At 44.0% G+C, this 13,944-nt stretch overlaps 1 protein-coding gene across 3 annotated transcripts in view; it reads left to right on the top strand.

Annotated features, from left to right (window-relative positions):
* The window catches only part of LOC103365510 (plakophilin-4), an 86,914-nt gene extending 72,970 nt beyond the window's left edge, over positions 1 to 13,944 (top strand). For all 3 annotated transcript variants that reach the window (XM_008292966.1, XM_008292965.1, XM_008292967.1), the window contains 11 exons: positions 2,907 to 3,090; positions 3,900 to 4,017; positions 4,750 to 4,941; positions 5,180 to 5,353; positions 5,627 to 5,777; positions 6,791 to 6,983; positions 7,455 to 7,539; positions 9,019 to 9,136; positions 9,242 to 9,382; positions 10,218 to 10,282; positions 12,827 to 13,944. In XM_008292966.1, the coding sequence (XP_008291188.1) occupies positions 2,907 to 3,090; positions 3,900 to 4,017; positions 4,750 to 4,941; positions 5,180 to 5,353; positions 5,627 to 5,777; positions 6,791 to 6,983; positions 7,455 to 7,539; positions 9,019 to 9,136; positions 9,242 to 9,382; positions 10,218 to 10,282; positions 12,827 to 13,069 (1,664 nt within the window). In that variant the 3' untranslated portion in view covers positions 13,070 to 13,944. The remainder of the gene's footprint in view (positions 1 to 2,906; positions 3,091 to 3,899; positions 4,018 to 4,749; positions 4,942 to 5,179; positions 5,354 to 5,626; positions 5,778 to 6,790; positions 6,984 to 7,454; positions 7,540 to 9,018; positions 9,137 to 9,241; positions 9,383 to 10,217; positions 10,283 to 12,826) is intronic.

The raw sequence follows: 13,944 nt of genomic DNA, 5'->3' as shown, positions 1-13,944 counted from the left end.
CATCATTTAAATAACACTGGAGAGTTGCCAATCTGTGTGAGTTTCTGGACTGATTTGCGTCACATAAAACCTTGTTTTATACACTCTGTTATTCCTACAGGGTCAAGTTACACACAGAGATATATGAAAACTGTTTAGGAGTGCATACAGCTTTGTTGTGCTCGTTGTTTCATTTGGACTGTTGTGTAGATGGTGTGAACTTTAGACCCTGACAGACAAAACCAACTTCAATGAAGCAGCACTGCCAAACACTGACTTGATAAATAGTTTGTTACCTTATAGCACCTGGTAGAGACTCTCTGTTCCTCTTGTGTCTTGTCTGTCTTAACTGCCCAGTGAAGGCAAAATGATCTGGCCACTGATAGGAAATACCTCATCACTGGTTTTCTAACTGGTTTGTGCATTAAAATTGGCATCATTGGCTTTTTTTTTGGACAGTTTAAAACCAAAACTGAAGTTGAAGAACTAGTGGGTGACATAGATTTACAGTAGGTTAATGATGCCAGATGCACCATGGTCAGCGATGGTCACCCACTTAATAACACTCAAATGATCACTCAGTCAGTGTGTCGGGACTCTTAGAACAAACACTGTCATTTCCATATACAAGATCTTTTGACTTTTACCTTTTCTGTATCACACCAAAAACCCCAGAACCTGTTCCATCTGCCCTACCTCCAAGTCAAAAGATATGTCGACCCATTTTTCAGTTCCCGTATCAATACATCAGCAGCTATTAGAGACATAAACCAGCTTTGTTTTGTATTTCTTTTTCTCCATCGAGCCTCTCTGTGTCCCCTCTGGTGCTCTCTGGAGTTTAGCTCAGGATAGATGATTGGCCCTGGTGTCGCAGCAGTGTTTACCTTGGGTCAGTGTTTTCAAAGCCAGGCCAAGGCACCAGAGAACAAGACAGAGAGCAGACAGCAACATTTAGGATGATGTTTACGCACACACACACACACACAGATTTGCTTCATCTGACTGTCAGATATGACTTATGGGTATTGCTGCTGGTGTTGCACCACTGACAGGGTTGTCAGTCACACCTCAGTGAATTCTCCTGTTGATTTTTTTCTGCCGTGCCGCCTCCACAGGACCAGTCTGAAACCCTGCAGAGAACATTCATTTCTCCAAATTGACGTTAGGAGTGGGCGTGGAGGAAACTTGTCCGAGGGAGGGAGGGGTTGCGGATTGACGGGATTGTGGAGTTAAAAGAATCAGGGAAGTTGGTCAGGCGGCCGCGGGAGTGTTATCGCTGCATTAGCGGTCATATTTCAGGGCAATCCTCGTGCGTCCCATGAGAAAGGCAAACACAGACCTGAATGTGCTCGCGCAAGGAGCATAGGTCAATCACCGCAGAAGTTTGATTAAACTGCATCCCACCGAGGTAGCCAAGTGTTTAGAGTGCATAACACATGGGCATAAACACCTTCAGCAGTGTCTCCCGGGACCTTTACTGCATGCCTGCAGTTCTCTGCTTTCTTTCCACTTTTACAGTCGGATAGAGGCAAAAGAAAAGAAAAAAGACCTAACCTTTAAGAAAATATATCCCACTGACAGAAGTTGATCAGAGACGCTCGCCCACCTGATTGGATTTTTGGCTCGCAAACCCACATACACTGCTGGCAGCCTCCAGTATAAGGCACGTGCTGCATGTTAACTTTTGAGCATACTTGACTCTCAGCTCTTGTCCTCATATTTTGTCCAAATTTAATAATGAAAGTTCACTTAAGGATCTGAATGGGTTTTTAAAGCACTTTGATGTACCGTTAATAAGGTAAGTGAATGTGTTGATGAAATGACAGGCCCGAGCAGAGACGCCCCTTTGCCAGGCGTATATCTTGTCTGTATAGTTTCTTGCCAGCGTTGTCTCTGAATTGGGCTCCTGGGCCATATTACAGACTATTATCGTCTCCACTGCTTCAATTAGAGAGAGGGGGAGCGGCGTGCTGAGAGAAAATAAGCAGTGAGGGTTGAGAGAGAAGACGACGGGAAAGCTTGTCATTATTTTTGACCTCTCCCATTAAGGTATCCTTGTGTGTGAAATGCATATGCAGACGGGATTCGGCGTAACAGCATGTCTTGGTCTTTATGTCGTGTACTGTATTCTGCATTTACAAACCAGGATGAGCGAGTGGTAGAGCAAAAACAACTGTAACATTGGACACAAACATGGTGCATGAGTCATGAAGCGATCCCGTTTGGACCACTAACACACATGCATACTGTGCCCGTACCTTGTAATTTTGTTGTGGCAGCATTTTTGAGTATTAGCCACGTATTCGGTCCTGAGTATTTACAGTAGATTTCAACTCGGCCAGCATTAGCCTCTTGCAAGGTTACCGATGCCCCCACAGAAGTCAGTGTGTGCCTTAGTATAAGCCTAGCAGCAAGAGCCATCTAATTAGAGGAACATGTTACATGCTGGCTAATCCTTGACAGATGCAGCATCAAAGGCTGCCAGGACTGGGACTGTGCACGATTATCAGTGGTTACTAGAAGTATATTTGAAATGAATGAAATGATGGCATAATTTCAAAAGACTTTACATAATTCATGTCTCATTTCGAATGACTGAGCCGATGCCATATGGATGCCCGCCTCATCCTTTTTCCTTTATTTTTCATTTCAAGCAAATAATCTTCACCCCGCGGATATTCTGCCTGGATGAAATTTGATGTGAATGTCTGATACCTTGATGCTAGAGCTGGGCTTTCATTTCTGGAGAGGACGGCTCTCGCTTAAGTTCTTTGCGTGCGTGTCTTTGTCTGCTTGTGTGCATGCATGTGTCACTGGACATAAGTTGTGTTTTTCTCTGCGGGGTTACCCTAAGTGCACATGACAGCTGACATAACTGGAGGTTTGCGTGCCTCTTTATCCATGTTTGTGTTTGGCTGTCCGCTCAGGGGTGCTGTGGAACCTGTCGTCGTGTGACGCCGTCAAGATGACAATCATCCGGGACGCCTTAACAACTCTGACCAACACTGTGATCATCCCTCACTCCGGGTGGAGCAGCACCACCTTTGACGATGACCACAAGCTGAAGTTTCACTCTTCCCTGGTGCTGAGAAACACCACAGGCTGTCTGAGGTAAACCACCTGATGATCACACTTGGCACTAGCACCCCACTGTGGACGTCTCATGCTATTACACCCAGTGGGGTATGAGCTCATACTCTAGCTCTGTTGTAGAAAGCTATGTTGATGTTGTCTTTGAAGAAAAACTAATACTAGAGTGACCCACTACAGACGTAAACATAACACAACTTCAACACATCATTTGTAGAGACAGTGAAGAACTGCATTTGGAAGACCACCAGTACCGGGATGATGTGTGTTTAGTCAGAAGTAAGGGCTTTGAATCACATCAAAAGAAAAAATTACAAGCAGTCTAGTCATTGACTGGACATGTTTTAGTCAAATAGCTTGAATTTTGACCCGTCTTGTCTCTGTTTCAAAGCCTTCATCACTTCATCGACTATTACAGTCAACGATGATGTAATAATCCCGCCTCCTCTCCCGGGGCTCTTTGCTTTGAAGACGTTGTGCGCCATGTAGAGTTCAGCCTTTAATTGGTGACAGTTAGTTGCTTAGAGTGTGTGACTGTGTGTATTTCTTTGCGCGCAAACATGCATAGGTATGGTTGTTAGTTCCTTATTTACTCAGCAAAGTACTGTAATTACTTGAGTCAGACCACACACACACACACACCTCATACATTATGGATGGTGTATGGGGATGGCAAAACCCACATTACACATTCAAGTGGGACACACACACACAGCTGTCATTTTGTGTGTTTGCGTATGCTCATTTGTTTGTTGAGCAAAGCCCCAAATCTGATGCTTAATTTGTGTGTGTGTGTGTGTGTGTGTGTGTGTGTGCGTGGTTTTTAAAAGGAACCTGAGCTCAGCTGGCGAGGAGGCCAGAAAACAGATGCGCACTTGTGAGGGCCTCGTTGACTCACTGCTCTACGTCATCAAAGCCTGTGTAAACACCTCTGACTTCGACAGCAAGGTACACACAAAGACAGCCGCCCACCAATGCACACACACACACACACACACACACAGACACACACACTTCGCCAAGAGGAGAACATGCAGCCACATGATAAGAAGCTCTGGGGGGAAAAAAATCGTACTTTCCCGGTTTGAATCATTTCATTGCATGTATCTAAATGACCCTCGCAGGAAGCAGCCAGCGGCGACCGTTTCATACACTTTGTCATCCAAAGCACGACCAAAAACACACACAACAGTTGACATTCAGAATCCGATGGACCGGCTTATCACTCTTCCACTGCTACCTGCTTTTTTTTTTTTTTTTTTAGTAGAAATTGAATCACATCTTCCAAACGTGAATCTGTGCATAAAAAGTCAAGTGGGTCATCTGTAACGTGAAGACGGTCTCCCCTGGGAATTAGACCCCTTAGTTTTAATCAAACATAGATGCTCATTGACATTCTATGAGGCGATCCCTTTACAAAACTCAGAAAGCGTGGAATTTAAAACCATTTGCTCTGGTCCAGATTTTTTTTTTTCTAACCAGAGACCCTTGGGTTCCATATCTAATTGATATCATTGTAACACAGCAAATAGAAGGCCACTATCCCACACATTGGCTGTAGATACTGTAGCTTGCTGCACAGTTTGAGTTTATTGTATTGTCGCTTTTGTCATGGTGATTTCGAAATCCGCTGCTATAACTACCCACCCCAAATCCCCTTTTTTTTCTTGTGCCTGCCAGATTGTGGAGAATTGTATTTGCACTCTAAGGAACCTGTCATATCGTCTGGAGCTGGAGATGATGCCATCCCGACTGATAGGGGGGCAGGAGCTGGACGGCTTACTGGGCAGAGAGTCTCCCAGTAAAGAGGTGGATTCCAGCTGCTGGGGCAGAAAGAAAAAGAAGAAAAAGAACAGCTTGCAGGAAGACACAGTGAGTGAGGTGTTTCAAAAGGAGTAAATACAGGTTCAGAGTAGCATTCAGTGTGCATGTCTGTATTTATTCAACATGTATGTCAACAGAACTTCAGAGGGGTTTTTCTCCGGTAGTTCAGACCACACAAAGAAATCCACACAGAATATTTGTGCTACATCACTATGACATTTTCATGAAGAGTTTAAGTCGTCTAGCCTGTCCACATCCTAACTAAACACTGTGGTTGTTTGTTCAGTGGGACGGTGTGGGACCCATCCCTGGGTTCTCAAAGTCTCCCAAGGGGGCAGAGATGTTGTGGCACCCTTCGGTGGTTAAGCCCTACTTGACACTGCTGGCTGAGAGCTCAAATCCCGCCACTCTGGAGGGTGCCGCTGGGTCCCTTCAGAACCTGTCAGCTGGCAACTGGAAGGTACGGCACCAGTGTTTGTATATCTGTGCGCCCTCACAAATACACACCTTCGCTTTTGTTATTATATAAGCTGTTAAATGCGATACCTTGGAGACAAAGCATCTATTCAACTGGTTAAAAAGGATTTAACAGCTCACCTCCTCTGTGCCAGTCAAGGCACACGTCGCTTTTACACTTGGAATCACACATGCTGAAATGTGCATCTCAGGACCATCCATTTTCCTGTGTGGCGTCGAGACCCTGTTGAAGTTTTAATGCCTTTTGTGCGTACAGTTTGCAGCATACATCCGTGCAGCAGTGCGTAAGGAGAAAGGACTGCCCATCCTGGTGGAGCTGCTGCGGATGGATAACGACAGGGTGGTGTGTTCGGTGGCCACTGCTCTGAGAAACATGGCGCTGGATGTCAGGAACAAGGAGCTTATAGGTCAGGAGTCACGCTGTTTTACAGTTTGGCCTGTGAGGGCTTTGTTGGGTTGCACAGTGCTATACACAAACATAAAGATTATTAACGCTGTTGGCTTTGGCTTATTGGTCCTGTTTAACAATGCAGCCTTTGTTTATGTTGTACCAATAATGTGCTGTAAAGGAGTTTAGCCTGGCTACAGGCACAAACACAGCATGAGACATCTACATAATGTGCTGCTTTTACAAACACAATATATAATTGCAAAGTAAAGGAGTGCATGAAGGGGAATTGATGAAGTAACATGTATCTGTAATTTAATTATACTGATATCCAATACACTACGCAAAACAGTATGTTAATTTGTGTAATCAACATATTACATTCTAAATAGTTCCGTGATTTGCATAGTGTGCCCTCCGACGATGGTAAACAATGTGTTTCGAATCACGTTTTAATTAATTGCGGTAACAAAACCAGAGCTTTTTTGTGACCACTCTAACTACTGGTTATTGTTTCTCATTTAATCTCTCTCCAGCATTTTGCGTCTCATTAAATAATCTCATTTAATGTAAAAACAAGTTTTTATTTGCTCCCTCTGTTGAATTAATGAGGAGTTATGGCTCCAGCAAAGCAGGAGTGATGCCTTTTGCACAGAGGGGGAGGGCGTGAGTGAGTCTGTGCTGCAAGTATTTAGGTCCTTCAGCTGGACTGCTGTGCTGTGCTGAAGGAGAGATAGGGGGAAACAATCCGTTTTTTTTTTTTTTTTTCACCAGGATGCAAACACTCTCATGCCCTTGCGATGATAATGCAATGTCATTTCAGAAAACTGCCTACCGCTCTGCCGGCTCAGGCAAAATGAATCAGCCCTGATACAGAAAATATAGTTTAGGTCACTGTGGAAGACAATTACTTAAGAAAAAGAAATGCGTAAATATGCAGTATTTCCCCCACTTCTCTCTGTGCTTGAGCTTCTGCCCACAAACCTGCTGCGTAATGAGCTGCATGTCTCACGTCCCCCTCCTCCCTCTCAGGGAAGTACGCAATGAGGGACCTGGTCAACCGTCTCCCTGGGGGAAACACCACCCTGCTGTCGGACGAGACCGTGGCAGCCATCTGTTGCACTCTGCACGAGGTCACCAGCAAAAACATGGAGAACGCCAAGGCCCTGGCCGACACGGGCGGCATCGAGAAGCTGGTCAACATCACCAAGGGCAGGGGAGACAGGTGTGCTACAGCGGCATGTATTTGTCTGATCGCTTTTTGCAGAGTACACATTGACACACACCTGACTTTGACATGTGCACATGCTAGAACACACACTAAACAGTCAACAGACATATGTGGCTGCTGACTGGACTTTACAGATTCTCCTGGACATTGGACAGAGGGAGTTTTACACTCACTGACTTACATAAGCACACACACACACACACACACACAGACTAATATTTAAATGCTTGGAGAAGGAGAAGCCATAGCCACGGGGAAGGTGGTACTGTGTGCATTGAGGTTTTACATCCCTGTGGAATTATGGTACAGCAGCTATTTCTATCCCGCCGTATATTTAGTAATGTTCCAGGTTAGAAGACACTGAGGACGCATCTATCATACTGTCCTGTAAATTTACAGTGTAATTTAAAATCAGGGGTAAAAATGATTCAGGGGTACATATTTATGTTTCTGTCTGTTTCCCAGGTACTCTATGAAGGTGGTTAAAGCAGCTGCTCAGGTGCTGAACACGCTGTGGCAGTACAGGGATCTGCGTACCATCTATAAAAAGGTAAAGGGATTGATGATAATGACCCATCATGATAGTGTTAAACAGCGTAATGTTGCCAGTGCACAATTAACAAGACACGGTTAAAACCAGAAGTTGACATACACTGGATAAAAAGTCGTACAAATGTTTTGTTTTTTTCTCACTCGATTGACTCAAGTAATAAAAAAATTCTCTCTTTGGGGCTCACCTGGTTGAGCTGGCGGCTGTGGCTCAGGTGGTAACTGGTGTCCTCCAGTTGCAAGGTTGGTGGTTCAATCCCTCCACAGTTGAAATGTTCTTGGGCAAGACACTGAACCCTGCAGCTCTGTCACCATTGGTGTATGAATGTCTGTGAAGATTCTCAGTCATCCATGTCTTGGTTATTCTGGTAGTAGTAATCGTAGCAACTGGACTTACTTGAGTTCCTTGAAGACGTTCCACCTCTCATCCAAGAGGCTTCATCAGCTCTGACTGACCAGTTGGGAGTTCCAGATACTTAAATCCTAAAGGAGCCATTAACACCTGAGTTTCAATTGGGGGTTTGTTGCTCCTCCCCCTCATTATGTGAGTCGTTAGTGCTCCCCCTGCCACAAAGGGGTTCGTTAGGGTCTTTGTGGCTAGATGTGGTTTCATCTTCCTGGGGAGAGATCTTAGGACTGAACTGTAAACAGGTGAGAGGTGATGCCTCAGACCTCCACCTCTGTTGAGAGATGGTCTTTCCAGTTCGACATAGATGGCTTCTTTCACCCCTCTCTCAAACCTTCTGTCCTCCCTGGCCAAAATCTGTACGTTGTTGTCTTCGAATGAGTGTCTTTGTCCTTAAGATGCAGGTGGACTGCTGAGTTCTGTCCTGAGGAGTTTGGATGTGTGTGTGGATGGGTGAAGGAGAAACACACTGTAAAGCGCTTTGGATAAAAGCGCTATATAAGTGCAGACCGTTTACCATTTAGCTGGCGTCCCATGTACAGGAGCTAAAATCCCAGTTCGAATCCCGTTCATGGCCCTTTTGCTGCAGGTCCTTCCCCTGTTCTTTCTCCCCGTCTCGCTCTCCGTCCTATCTAATTATCTAATAAAGCCCAAAAAGGCCCAAAAAAAAAATTCTCTCTGTGATTATTCTGGCATTTAGCAAATAGAAATAATTTAGTAATCCTAACTGACCTAAAACAGGAAAAGTTTAGTCACGTTTAATCTCAGATTGTGAGAAAAAAAAGATTTTGTGTCTCTTTATATCGTGTGTTTCAACTTCTGGTTTCAACTGTTGTGTTTTTCACACAAGGAGCAGTAGAGAAGCTGTAAAACATGTTTTTTTATTATTTATTACATGTGTGCAGAATGTTCTAACCAAATAAATAAAAAAAACATCTCGCTAATACAAAGGGTCAGGAAGGTTAAAAGCTGGAAAACTGCGCCTTTTAGTATGCAAAACAAATATCACAGATGTGTTTTCCAAAAAAATCCACCACTGTTATTCAAACTGCCACTTCTCTGCTGCCACAACAGGACGGATGGAACCAAAACCACTTCCTCACTCCAGTGTCAACACTTGAAAGGGACAGGTTTAAGTCCCAGCCCACCCTCCCCACCAGCACCATTCAGATGTCTCCAGTCAACCACCCTGGTACGTTGCAGCTAACTACAGACCCTGCCAGATGAAAATAGACACCGCCGGCGAAACAGGAAAACCTCTGGAATTTAATGTCGAAATGTGTTTTTCTCTTCGCAGCTGCCAGTGCCACGTCGTCTCCTGCAATGCTGGGCATCAAAGAGCATAGAGACACTATCAGAGATTATCAGAGAGCACAGTCAACTATGCAATTTTATAATTACCAGGGAGACAACAGTATCCATAAAAAGCAGTACACAGGTACACACTTGAAAGCCGCTTAAAGCTGAATATCAGTACTTTTTTTTTTTTTTTTTTTTTACGAATCTAATTCAAACCATACTCACTATCTGCAGCAGACTGTGGGCTACTCTCTGGTCGTCTCTGTGCGGGGCATTATCTGTTTTATCCCTCATAACGCTCCGAGCAGATTCCATGGGCAGTCTCTTCTCATTGCCAAAACAGTCCCCTCTTATCATTTCCGCCAACTCCTGCCAGCCCTGAGACAGTCGGTTAATTTAATTCCGAGCACTTCAGGGCTGTTTTTTGTGCTGTCGTTGGTCTGCACAGCGGTGAAGTGGACCAACCAGACACGGGGTGGACACTCCACAATGGTGCCATTGTTAGCAGGCCCAAGTCACAGCTTGCAGACAGGGGCACTGAGTGGGTACCCAGACATACTACAGCCAGACGAGAGCTCTCGCCAGCCTACACTGGTCGGTGAGAGCAGGAGGGGGAGGGAGGGCAGAGCAAACAAAATGAGCCGCAGCCTCAACAATCCGTGTATTACATAGGGAAGTGGAAATTGAGTTTCTGGATTCCACTGGTTGGATAAAGTGCCAATAAAAATACCCATCCCATGGGCTATGTAAACAACAGAACAGCAGTGGCCAACTCTATTATTTGGTGTTATTTCTCTCCAGCGTAGCACAGCACTTCTTGATCCTACTCTATCTAAATACAGACATTTGCCCTTTGGGGATCTGCAGACTTTTTCACTGATATGAAATGAAGTGTATTTGCAGTAAGTCCCACCGTTTGATATACCGCAACAAGCCTTTTTCCTCCTTTTTTTTTTTTTTCCCCCTCTCCCTAGGATCTGGAAAGCCGTCTCCATATTACTACTCATCACCCACAAGAGAGGAGCCCAGGAGAACACAGGTGAATATAACATTTCCGCATAAATGTCAGGTTATATCTCACAGACTCTGAATTATCGTCGGCACTTGGTGGGTCTCTGTGTGCTCTGAATCGAGCCTGCGGAGATTATTTTGCTGTTTGCGTGAGAGATGAAAGATTACTTGATTCTACTTTTGTGGTCGGTTTATTTGTGCAGAATATTTTATACCACAATATTGATCGACTTATATCAGTAGCACTCAACTGATACTTTAATCTGCTTCACCCCTGTTTGACCCGATAGTTAAGACAAAAAAAAAAAAAACTGCAGTTGATGCTTCTTTTACAAAGTGTTTGATACCATTAGTACAAGGCCCTTGTTTGAGATCCCTCCACTGCACTGTATAAACCTGGCCAGGACAGCCGGCTCTTCTACCCCGCTTGACTAACACAAAGAGACTGACACATATTCCGCTGCGGATAAATGGCGATGCTGGGAATGACCCAGCACATCAACTATTGTTTGAGCGAGAGTGAATGTGACTGCTGGGATTGGGATGGTCTGGGTGCGTCTCAGGCACCTGTCACTGTTGGACACGTCCATGTGTGCTCATTCAGATAACCGGCACGGGGAGACGGAGGCAGGAGGGAGGGAGAGAGAGTTCTCTTGTGTCCTTCATCCCGTCGCATTTAGACGAGTTAATGTGTGAAGGCGGTCATTACCCTTTTTTATTTCAGACAAACACAGATCAATCTATCTTCTTGGGTTTTCACCATTTACCTTGAGGCTGTTTTTGGTTAGTGGCCGTGGACGTGTGGGCCAGAAGATGATTGATTTGCTTAGTGGCTGAAAAAAAAAATCTCCAGCCAGACAAAAGTGCATTTTGCCCAAATTGCCGAGATGTCAGTATATGTTGTTCCAATTTATTACCCTCAGATGGAAAGTCGGTTTGAGGTGTTTTTTGATGTTTTCGATGGCGGCGGAGGAAGAGGTGTTCAGATGTTCTTTACTTTAAGTCATAGACATTTTGGAGAAAAGTATTTTCACATACAACCACAAATAGTTACTTTTGTACAGCTTGTTTGAGCTTTATTTATATCTGAGCCAAGCTAGCTCCTTATTACAAGCCTTTATGCTAAGCTAAGTTGAGGGTCACATCTCCCAGACTGATATGAGGTATTGAGCTTCTACATCTAATTCTCAGGCACAATGCAAACGAAGGGATTTGTTTAAAATGTACGTGGGTGGCGTGGTGTGCGGATGTGTGCTGAGGGGTGGAAGTGTTCCTGACAGTTTGAAAATGTAAGGCCACCGTCTGGGCCAAGTATCCACTGAAAGGAGGTTAGTAACCTCAGTGGGATTCGCCTGCTTAAATAAAGATTACATTAATTTTAAAACCCGGTGATGCAGGAAAATGCCATCTGTATATGTTTTGTTTTTGTAAATTACCTCAAGCATCCTTTTTTTTGCATTAAGTTTTAGTATACATACTGATATATCTTTGACCAATACTGGCCATAAAACCAGCCCACCGATGTATCAGTCAGGCTCTAATATCAGCATTTAGTGTGTTAAATCAGAAGACTTTTAATATCGATTATGCATTTAATTATAAGCAGCATTTTGGTGTGTTGGTTAAGATGTTATTTAGTCGATATAGCGCCAGATTAAATCAGCCCACAAGAGCTTATTTTAGATTTTCTTCATCAAAATTTGAGGCTACAAAGTTAAACAGTAAATAAATGCTGCAGAAAACAAGCATCTCATCGTTGTACTTACAGATTTCAGTCCTGTTCAGTTTGCTGTGTGGTTCCAAGTGGTAGCAGGTGAGATAGAACTGTGACAGCTTCTGTTAAGTTAAAGTTATCAAAAGTTAAGATTTAGCAATAAACACCAAAGTGAGGCAACTAAAGTCTAAATGAGTCCAAAAGGAGACTCGAACCTAGAGTTAAAAATTGCTATTATGCAGAAAAATAAAATAAAAGCGATCTAACTAATCCAATCTAATAACAGAAATAGAATCACGACAGCACTCAAACACTAGTGAGGCTAACAACACACCTCAGATTTGCTGTTGCCAGCTCGCTGCCGAACGCTGGTCGTTTTCTATCCTCCTGGTGGCTCCTGATTGGTAGATCGGCCTTCTCCAGCACAGGTGGATAGAATCACATCAGCTCAATCAGTTCCTGCTGCAGGGTAACCTGAGGGCTGCAGACTCACACACACACACACACACACCTACTGAGAAGAGGGAGGTGGAGTTCCTCAGAATAACAGCTTCACAGTGAAGGCCACCCAATTATGAAGCAGCAGTTCGGTTTGCATTAGTAGAAACTTAACCCTGGTCTGGAAGGAGAGCAGCAGTAACCAGCCAGACTGATATCAGGGAGAAAAAATTAAAAACACTTGCACTGGATTACATACATGCATCATTTCATGTGCAATTCAGAACAGTTTGCATGAAAACCACCATGTAGAGAGGCAATTAAAAAACCCAAATGCACTGAATAGCCAGAAAGAAATGTTGATCATCATCGTTTCAGAGTATTTCACATTTACAATTCCTTCATTCTGTCTCCTTGCAGCCCGTGTATTATACAGAAGAGCCGAGCAGGAGGAACTACGATACGTACAGAATGTACCTGCAGCATCCCCACACCTACGACGACACGTATCTGGAGGTCATCACCTACCCTCCCGCGGTCGACTACAGCACCCAGCCTCACGGACTGAAATCCACCGCTAACTACGTGGACCATTACGCCAGCACACGGAGGCCTTCGTACAGGGCAGAGCAGTACCCCGGCTCTCCTGACTCCTGGGTATAGATCTGGAGACGCTTCCGTGTTCCGACCAAGAGCTTTCTTTCATCTCTGATTCTCATTCCGGGATGCAAGGAGAAAGAGGGGGGCGTCTTCAACCCCCTGCGGCAGAGGCGAGGAGAGCCGGGGAGAGCACACGGGAAACGACAGACTTTTTCATGAACTTGGCTTTATAAGTGTGTTTGTTTTAAAGTGGATGTGTGTGTGTTTGGAAGGGGAGTTCACCTGAGTGATAACAGATGGAAAGATGGGATGTGTGCCAAAGAAGGAAATCAAGGAATGTGTTTTTAAAATTATTTTTCATTTAGTAGAAGAAGATGGAATCATGCTTTGGGGGGGAGGGGAGGGAGGGTCTGTTGAGGGACGAATACTGGACACTACGGTGAGGAGACGTCGTCCTCTTCTGTCTAGATGTTAGTTTTATTTTCTTTATGAAACTCTTAGCTGTGATAGCATGGTGAAAGGTGTGAGTCATGTAAAGCGAGGGTCCGCGGTAAGAGTCAAGACGGGAGAATATGTATGTGCTGAAGCCAAAATGGATCATGAACTCATATCTGTAAAAAAAAAATAATAATAAACAAAAAAAATAGTTAACTAATGATGTTAGATTGTACAGAGGGATCAAATTGTATCTGTACTTAATGTTGAAGCTGTGTAATGCCATGGAGTCTTGTACATTTCTTGCATTTTATTGTAAATAGAGAAAAAAAAACAACAACATGTTACCTGGTTTACACTCATCAGCACTGGTTAAAAAAAAGAAAAACTTGTGCCATGTTAAATCTCTAAAGATATATAAATATACAAAGAAATATGTGGACAAAGATGGCATCGTAACACAACCATGTTAACATAATAAAAGGTCAGTTTTGTTTTTTAAA

Source organism: Stegastes partitus, unplaced genomic scaffold (genome assembly GCF_000690725.1).
Source record: "Stegastes partitus isolate 25-593 unplaced genomic scaffold, Stegastes_partitus-1.0.2 Scaffold848, whole genome shotgun sequence".
Taxonomy (NCBI): Eukaryota; Metazoa; Chordata; class Actinopteri; family Pomacentridae; genus Stegastes; species Stegastes partitus.
Note: the sequence above shows the minus strand (reverse complement) of the source record. Positions and strands in the feature narration are given on the sequence as shown.